The sequence below is a fragment of the Cibotium barometz genome, chromosome 39 (assembly GCF_041138505.1).
Source record: "Cibotium barometz isolate CiBa-2024 chromosome 39, ASM4113850v1, whole genome shotgun sequence".
NCBI lineage: Eukaryota > Viridiplantae > Streptophyta > Polypodiopsida > Cyatheales > Cibotiaceae > Cibotium > Cibotium barometz.
Genome location: NC_141084.1, coordinates 6,978,127 through 6,987,839, shown reverse-complemented (window position 1 = coordinate 6,987,839; position 9,713 = coordinate 6,978,127). Strand labels below are relative to the sequence as shown.

At 45.4% G+C, this 9,713-nt stretch overlaps 1 protein-coding gene across 1 annotated transcript in view; it reads right to left on the bottom strand.

The window, feature by feature from the left end:
- Window positions 1-1,360: 1,360 nt before the first annotated feature.
- LOC147615662 (chromo domain protein LHP1-like) overlaps window positions 1,361-9,713 on the bottom strand; it is a 57,271-nt gene continuing 48,918 nt past the window's right edge. Inside the window, exons 5-6 of the mRNA XM_086778208.1 lie at window positions 1,941-2,001; window positions 1,361-1,681 (exon numbers count right to left, since the gene is read on the bottom strand). Coding sequence (XP_086634334.1) covers window positions 1,631-1,681; window positions 1,941-2,001 — 112 coding nt within the window. The 3' untranslated portion in view covers window positions 1,361-1,630. The remainder of the gene's footprint in view (window positions 1,682-1,940; window positions 2,002-9,713) is intronic.

The following is a 9,713-nucleotide window of genomic DNA, read 5'->3' as shown; positions in this document are numbered from 1 at the left end:
AAGAGACATTGCATTCTCTCTTCCATGACGGACGCAACAGCTTCTCACAGGTCATGCAGTAGGAGGATCAGAGATTACATTCTCATGATACGGACTCACCCTCCTCTCACAGGTCATGCAATAGGAGGAACAAAGATGTCTTGGGGCTTCATCACGACAGACTATTTACTAAGGCAACACTCCGAGAGACTGAAGTAGTGAGGTGCATTCCATACCTCCATCACAGATTACTTTGGCTCACAGAAGGAGATGCTATGGCTGCTTTGTATTCTACCCCTGGAGGAATTGCTACGGCTGCTGTGTTCTATTCCTGGAGGTTGATGTCAAAATATGATCACATTGTCATCATGTAGCATCATTTGGAAACTTTAGCTTATGTACCGAGCTTTGTATAGTTACGTAATTATGAAGGATTGCACTACTGTCATACACCCTATGGGTCATTTGGAGACATTTCTCTCTCTCTCTCTCTCTCTCTCTCTCTCTCTCTCTCTCTCTCCATGGTTGTCAGACAAAGCTCTCTCTCAACAATGAAGGTGGGCAGATTTTGGAAGGCGGTACATCTGAAAGGCGCCACAGAGGGAAGGCAATACAGAGCCTGGGTCGGGCTCTCCTCTGCATAGAGAGAGAGAGAGAGAGAGAGAGAGAGAGAGAGAGAGAGAGTCAGTCAAAATAGCATTAATGTTTACCTTCTACAAAAGGTTTCTTAGAGCATTAGGTCGAGCAAAAACCACGACGCCAGTTATAGAATTAGAATCGCTTCCCTAGCACAACTATAGTGAGTGGAGTAGAGAAAGCCTAATGCCTATCATAGTAATAAGGACAAAAATGCCACACTAATCTTAATTTTCATATGCAACACCTCTCTTTATCAAAATCCCATAACCAAGCGGCAAATGAGCAAGCTGTGGATCTCAACAATGAAACATTTTGCGAGCAACTCCAGAGCAAAAAGGAAGCACATTTAATGGCAATTGGAACTGTTCAAACCCATCCAAATCTTCCCTGGGTCAGATTAACAGTCCATAAGTTACCAAGACTGACTTTGACAGAACAGCATGGTAGCATGACAAGTCCAATCTTATTTTTTAACGTGAGGGGGTACTGAAATAAGATGCCATATGGGTAGATTCGAACCCACAACCTATTCCTCACTGGGCTATAGCCCAGAAGGCAACCAAGTCCACTTTTTGTACATCAAGAGCACTAATTGCATGCAATGATCACTGAGCAACATCATACAATCTTAACTGTGCCACCCAAATGAAAAAGAACCCTTTTTCTTTTTTCATGGCCCTGACTGTGACCACCTTTGATGCAAGACCTCATTTTGATTTAGCTACCAAATGAAAAAGTTATCACTGAAAATTTCACATGAGCATTTTGAATTACCTACCCAATGAAATAAACTAAGCTGGCAAGATCAAACACGCTGGGTAGTCAAACCCCCAAAAGAAAAAGTCCACTTGACTGCAATATAAATACAACAGCTCCCCCCAAAAACTTACACGTCTTCTAATGTATCTAGGTTTTCCCTAAACCAGGTAGTTCTTCATATAGGGGAGAGGTGACAAGATTGTTTAATAGCATAAATCTGACTGTCTTGATCTGCCTTGTAGCGTGTCAATATTTACATGGTTGTCGAGCTGTATCGCAAATGCTTTTCATAAAATTCAATCAGCTGAAAGCACGGTAAAATTTGTCAGCATCCAACAATAAAATAACTGAAAAAACATAGTTGAAAGATATTGAAAACCATGTCAATCCTTGCTTCACTTGCATGTGTGCATATGCATGTGTTGGTGTGTGTGTGGGGGGTGGTGGGGGGAGAGAGAGAGACAGAGAAGGGGAAGTGGGCAACGCTGCTGTTGAGATCATACACATTGATCATATCCAAGTGTTTCCAAGCCAATCATCATCAGGTGGGCAAAATACTTTACCAGTACTGGATAATTTGCCTTCATGAACTTGTTGTCTACCAGAATTTCGCGCCCATCAGCCCTGTCCAGACATCAAGAAGTATTCAAACACTAAACAAATGCTATGTTAACTAGCAATCCAGAATGTATGCTCAGCCCTTTCTTTGGTCAACTTCCCTGTAAGAGGGGAAAAAAATCAAGACCAAAAAAGAATTTTTATTATAAATCATCAGCCTATGATCACAGGAGGACAGAAACTACGAAAGCCATACTTAATCTATGATTCAAGGTATCATCACTGGAGCAACATTGACATGTGAGAAGTCAGAAGAAGCTGCAGAAGATTTAAAAGTCCTTCCCGTGTGTAGGAAATAAGTCCTTCACAACTGTAGCAGGACTTGATTTTCAAAATCTCTCTTTTCTAGACTAGTTTGACCAGACACCTGTGGTAGCTACCCCAGCCAAGGCCCAAGAAACAAATCAAATGCTCATTCTGGTTGATGAAATTCAAGCTTCTTTACATACAAGCAGTCTCCGCAAATGAGAACATTCAAGGAGGCTGCTTCTCTGACAGGCACATCAAATACGAACCTACAAGCCAGCTCATCTAGGCTGTGCAGGTAAAACCAAGGCAATTGAAAGATAAGCAAGAGGGGATGTCATATGCACCCACCCTTAGATGCATGTATCAGGACGACTTAGAGGAAAGGTGCAAGGTAATGAAGAGTTTTAGTAAACCTCTGTGAAAGGGCACAGTTGACCAATGAACTTGAGTGTAGGCTAGCTAGGGTTTGCACACAAGGTAGATGTAGGTGCATGCCTATGAAGGGTTCCAGCCGCCCTTAGGCCCTGGACTATGAGAATGAACAGATCAGAAACTAAACTGCAAAAAGATGCTGGCATTTCGGTGCTGTAATGGTTTTGAAGCTTTTGCAGCCAGCCCATAATTGGGAGCGTCCAGACTGGCCCGGGGGGGGGGGGGGGGGGGGGGGGGGGGGGGGCCTGGGGTTCCAAAACAGCTCAGACAGCCCAAATGGATGGCCGGAAGCTGTGGGCCAAAGCGCCCTTCAATATGGTGTGAAAGGAGTCCAACAACCCCCTTCTAGGGCCCAACCAGCAGTCAGCCTGTTCATCGCAGCAATTCCTTTAGCAAGCAAAAATGCAGACCACTGCCCTAAATCTGACACATTTTCACCACAACAATATCCAGCAATGGTGCTGCCAATGGCGAGCAACAGTTAGCGTGCAGGTTCTGGTTTGGTTAGAACATACAAGAGCACAAAGAGGGAACAGATTAATGTAGAATTCAGCCTTGTACCTTTTGTTTTCATCACGTAAAGCTAATGCTCTGGGGACAATTTAGGGAAGGGGACCTGCTGCGCACACATGCAGGGGGCCCGGAAGGCAGGGTGTCCATTTTCGTTAATCAGGAGTGTTTAATGAATCACTTCTATTAGACTCCCTGGAATTGCTAGACGTATCAAACAGCGATTAGGTACTAGAAGTTTTCTCACTTCTACTAGACTCCCTGGTATTGCTAGATGTATCAAACAGTGATTAGCTACTAGAAGTTCTCCTGTTTTAAGAAGTTTCCCATCTTGCTTGCAAGTTGTGCATGGGTCCATGGTAACATTTGCATCGTAAAATTGCATTCAGGTCAATGGACAGACATGGACACCCACCAGCATGACAAGCAGAAGACACCTACAAGCATGACAAGCATTATCCTGCTGGGGAGAGTAAACCCCATTGACAGGGGGCAGGGATCCTTCAAAAAATTTGGCAAGAAAGAGACTTCTATTAAGTATGAAAGAATCAATACAAAATCACAGCTAGAAGCCGAAAATCCTCATCACAGAGAGTAAGGCAATCGATGTCACACATGCGCTTCCTAATCATGTGGGCAGTTGCTAATTATGTTTGGAGGGATTTGGACTCGTGGGGCAGCCAAAAGCTATGTTTTTTATCACATGGTAAGGATGGCAAGGCCAGGCCACTCCTTATCACGTGTTTGTCCAGTGTTTTAAGCCAACCTTGTGGGGCAGGATTGGCTGGAGCCTAGGCCTAGGACCTGCTAAAGGCTACTGCTGGTTGTGGTGATGGCTGGATGGGCTAGTGTGCATTACCATCGTTGGCCAATGGCTGTCTTGGACATGTCACAGATGGCCTGTGTGTGTCTTCAAATGCGACTAGATATACACGGGACTTGGGTCTTTCAGATGTATGGGACTCCAGGTATTTGTACTTGATATGTGAATGGGAAATCTCAAAGTTGTACATGCATTTGCATCATTCATGGTACTACCAAGCCTGATAATGTACTTCCAGCTGCAAACAGGTTTTCATGTTGTCCTTGATCTCTCCGCAAAGTTTCGTCATCGGGAGCTGAGCCAAAGCTGGGTTTACAAGTGTTGGACAGCAAGTATAGGTGAGGGGCAGCCATCTAATGCTTCTTCTTCGTAGGATTCATCTAGTACCAAGTTTCATTGCGAGAAAATTTGCAAATTAGGATTTTAGGGCTGGATGTTAGGGTTTGCAAGTTTTGACAGCATTCACTTATTTGAAGAAGCCCTAGAGTGCCTGAGACCAGGAAAACAACGTGTTTTTTCTGTTACAAGGCTGAACCAGCATTAGGATTTGCATTGGAAACCCTGATAAGCGTTTGGAGCCATTACAGGGTTCCATTGGGCACCCCGTCAAGGGGCAGACCTTTGGATAGCCCTCGCGTACCCTTTGGGGTGATGTGCAAGTTGCAACACCTAAAACTTTGGAGTTCTCTGTGGTGCCACCTAGGCAATGGATTGTCTCTTGTTCATTTGATCTCATTTGAATAAGAAGCTATGACTCCTCTCTATCTCGTTGTGTAGCATTAGAGAGGGGTTTTCTTCCCATTTGATGTCATCTGGGAAGAGGTTGTCCTTGTTATGATGTTGCCGCTGAGACAGAGGGCCTTGACCAACTACCTTGCATAGCTGCATGGGTGGTCAAGGCCATTCTTGTGTTACTTTGTATTCATTTTGCAATTGGAGATTTGTGCTTGGCGCCCCATATTTGTTCGTCACTCTATTGCAGTATAACATTCCTAGGGGGGTCAGCCCATTCCGGCTCTAGTTTGGTCTCTTGTGCATTTTGAATGAGTGCTTGAGGGGAGGTGGCACAAATGAAGGAGAAATCAGTGGTGGGGAGTGGGTGCTTGTAACCTTGTGGATGTAAAATCTATAAATTAAGGCATTGGCCTCATGAGAATTTGTTGGTTTTTGAGTATCCATGCCTACATTATGCTATTATATTAATTGTGCACTAATCTTGCTTTAATCACTTTCTAATTGCTTGCTAATCATGTTGATTCTTGCATTTGATCCACCATAGCCCATCACATTGCTGAAAATTAAACTTGGTGTCATAACCTGGCTTAGTATTTCGCTATTGTTTTAAGCCTAATCACCTTCTTAATTACTAATTAGGTGCTAATAGCCTTATAAGCCATTTTTCACTTTTTGCACTACCCACACTCTGTGGAGCTTAGATCTCTCCCTCCACCCAGCTCCATTTCATGGAATCGTCTTTTCAATCATTTTCATGGTGTAATGTTTAAGTGAATTCAAGTCATTTTTAAGTAAACCAGGTTTCATTCCATGCGCATGTTCTGCTCGGTGAGAGAGAAAATATCTCAAACTTGGATGATCAGTTCTAACAATAAATTCAGCCCCTAAAAGATAGTGTTTCCACACTGTAAGGGCATGAATCACGGCTAGAAGCCCTTTCTCATAGATGCCCAAGTGCCTCTCTACATCATGTCACTTGCGGCTTTCAAATGCAACCACATGTCCCCCTTGATTTAGGTCAGCCCCTCTGCAGTCTCCCCTTGCATCACATTTCCATGGAGAAAGGCCTCTCCAAGTCGGGCACTAAAAGTACGGGCCCAAAAATGTTAGCACTCTTCAAACTATCAAAAGCATCATTTTCAGCTTTGCCCCCTTTATACACAGCCTTCTTGGTCAAAGCATGTAACAGAAGAGCAACATGAGCAACGTGTCATATAAAGCATCGATAATATGAGCATAGGCCCAAGAAGCTCCTTACTTCATGCATGTTTGTAGGCATAGTGGCACCCAGTTCGCGCACCGCCTTGGAGGTACAGTACGGTACGGTCAGTATGGTTCCGTACGCTGGCGGTATGCGGTATGGTCAAATCTCACTCAACTGTTTTTTTTTTTAACCGTTGTTTTCATACGGTTTTTTTGCCCGTTTTTCCACCGTTTCGAGAGCCGTTTCTTGAGCGTTTTTGGGGCTTTAGCTTTTGCTTGAGCCTTGCCTTTGGTTGCCTTTGCTTGAGCCTCTCCATAATATCTATATAATAGCCCCTCCCCCAACCCCATCGTCACAAGTGCTCATTGCTCAACCCTCCCCTCACAAGTGCTCATTGCTCAAGTCTATCCTCTCCCTTGAGCTCTCCTTCAAGGCTCAAGCCTCTCTCCCCTCTAGGCTCTCTCAAGCATCTCCCTCTTCCTCAAGGCTCAAGCCTCTCCCTCAAGGCTCAAGCCTCTCCCTCCCTCTCCCTCTTTCTCCCTCTTCCTCAAGCCTCTCCCTTTTCTTCTCCCTCTCTCCTCTTTCACCATGAGAGAAAACCTTGAAGCCTTTACTTTGCATGCCATTACCCATGAGAAGAACGAGGGGAAGTCGGGGACATGGAAGTGGACTTGCAAGTATTGTAGCAAGGCCTACACTAGTAGTGCCACTAGGCTTCTTGCACATCTCTCCAAGATGGGGGGGCAAATTGCACCTTGCAAGATAATCCCTCAAGACATTTCCGACGGCATTGTGAAGAAGAACTCCTTGCTTGGCAAAGAAATTGATAGTGGAAGAGTCTTCCCCACCGTTGCCGCCGCTCGAGACGAAATCATCCCCCCCGTGAAGGATACATCCTCCTCATCTTTCTCTGCATCCTTCTCTCCCTTAACCAACTAACTCCAACCCCTCATTAAAGAGACCAAGTGAGTTTGAGGTTCCACACTGTCACGATTGTGACTAACTCTCTTAATCTCTCCCTAATTACTCCTTAATCCCTCAGTAACTGTAAAGACACCTGTGAAGGGTCACACCCTTACACATGGGTCACTATCAAAGGACATGTCTATTCATTAAAAGACACACCCCTAAGTCCAAAGGACATAACCATTGATTCAAGAGCCACACCCCTTCCCAGGGATGTGCCTCTTCAGTTGTACCCTTTCGGCCTCTATTTAAGAAAGACCCTTGTCTCGACTCTCAATGCAATCACTCAGTCTTTTCCTCCAGTATTTGCTTATGTTCATTAATTAAGTCTTAATCATGTTAATAAAGCTATAAAGCTTTACAATGGTATCAGAGCAAACTTTTTCCGCCCTGTGACATGCCCAAACCCTAACCCTAACCCTAAAATCAATCCGCCCATCCAGTTTTGAATAGAAGAGCAAGAGAGAATGCCCCATCAAATTCAGCCCCCAACTCCCAATTTTTCTTGATTAAGTTTGGGCCAGCCATATGTAGGACACTCTTGAATAAAGGCAAGACAAAACAAAAAAAAGCCTTCAATCAGGAGGCTTACCTTTCAGCCGGTGTCCTTTCATGGACAGGCACCCCTCCCATGAGCAGTCGCATCCCTTCGTGGATATCCCTCCAGTCGGCTGCCCATTGATAAGCGCATGACGACTTGCTGATTTTTTTTAATTAAAAACGGGACAAACCCACATCATTAACACACCCAAAGGTTATGCCTCTTAGGCCTTAATTCGCACGTGTACAACACATTCAGAAAAAAAAAAACTAACCTTACGGGCCCCTCCAGATCGGCGCCACCTGTGTGAGCAGTTACAGCCCACCCCCGCCGCCACCCTGCACACGGTTCTACGCACGCCAGCCTACAGCCGTTCCTCTTCTCCACGGATTCAGCAAAACAGTACCCCCCTTCATCGTTGGCTTCCTGCTAGCTACTCCCGTGCTTGGACCAGCCACTAGCAGTTGCAGCTTTCTATTGGATTGCCGGCCACCATCTCTTTGGTGCTTCTTCTACAGCAACAACATTCGTAATGGCAACCTCCTTCAAGTGTGATTTTTTCATTTTCTTGGGCATAAAAATCTCACATAATGTGGGAGTATTAGAATATCAGAAACCTGCCACTTCATTCTTTTGCGGGCTCACTTTTTACGGGTTCAAGAGCACCTCCCAGATCACGTGGACACACATTACCCTCTTCTCCGACGACTTATGGTAGAGGAAACCTATGATTTCAATTATTTACATGATACACCCTCCCAGTCCATAGTGCCCTCTCCTACCCATGTTTCTCCATCGGTCTCGGCCCCTGTTCCAGTGAGTGTGCCCCCCTCTTTACAGCCCACTCATTACCGTGTTCAGATCGCCACACCGACTTCTCACCTCCGAGAGTTCGACATCTGGGTGAGCCGTGTTTGTGCTTCTGCATAGGATTTGGATCATTATTGTTTTATACTCAGGCATCATCCTTATCTGGGCGCCATCCTCCCCGAGTGCAACATCATTATTGTTTTATACTCGAGCATCATCCTTATTTGGGCGCCATCCTCCCCGAGTGCAACATCATTTTTCATGAATATTGCAGCTATTCTGAGAACGTTTATCCAGCTTCGTTCACGATACGCCCCTCGACACCTGAGTATACACCTTTGACACCAGTAGCTACCCCTACCCCTGTAGCTTCTTCTCCAGTAGCAGACTCTCGTGCGAGCCCCGCCCAAGAGGATCGCCCTTACTATACTGGATGGTCCATAGCCGCTTCACCAGTACGTAGCCTGTCCTCATGGGATTTCTAGATGCCACACCCTCCAGCCGATGGTTCTTACTAAAGCCCAACAGCGTCATCAACAGCAAAAACCCCCAGAGCCTCGTCACCATGAAGCCTCTACATCAGCATCTTCTCTCATGGCAAAACCTGTTGACATACCGGCTCCTCCAAAATGGCAACCAGCTTTGCAACAATTCCAACAGCAACTCCAGGAGTCTATGGTATCCTTGGCTTCACAGATCTAGCAGCTCCACACGGATCGCCACTCCTACACAAGTTCTGTACCAGCAACAGATGTTTCAGCAACAGTACCAACGGACACGCACATCATTCCTTCCGAGGTAGAAGGCGACGACCTTAAAACTCTCTATCGTCTTTTACAAGCCAGTAAAACAAAGAAATTACAAATTAAACCCCTAAATCTTATGGTGGTCAGCACAATAAGCGCATCTTAGACCAATGCCTCTACAAACTGCGGTTATACTTTTAAACCACGACCCTTTCTCATTCCAAAAAGGTGATTTTTGCAGTATCCCTCCTCAAAGACACTGCTTTATTGTGGTGGCAACGACGACAGCACGCCGGAAAATTAGTTACAACGTGGGAAAAATTCGGGCGGGTGCTCCGTAAGCAGTTCATACCTGCCAATGCAGATTTCCAAGCCCATACTCACTTACGCCATTTGGACCAACTTGGTTCCTTGGCCTCTTATATCTCCCACTTGATACTAGAGATTGACTCCTTGTCCCCAGGGGACAAACTTCATGCCTTCGTTGAAGGGTCTTAACCCCACACTGCGTGCCGATGTTCAGAAATATAATCCTGTCGATCTTGCCGATGCCATACGTTATGTCGAGCGCGTTGCAGATGAAGGGAGCTAAAGAAGCTCAGCTGAAACAATTAGGGTTTCATGTGGGAGACACACACACAGAAGAAGGGAGAGAGAGAGAGAGAGAGAGAGAGAGAGAGAGAGAGAGAGATGTGGGGATAA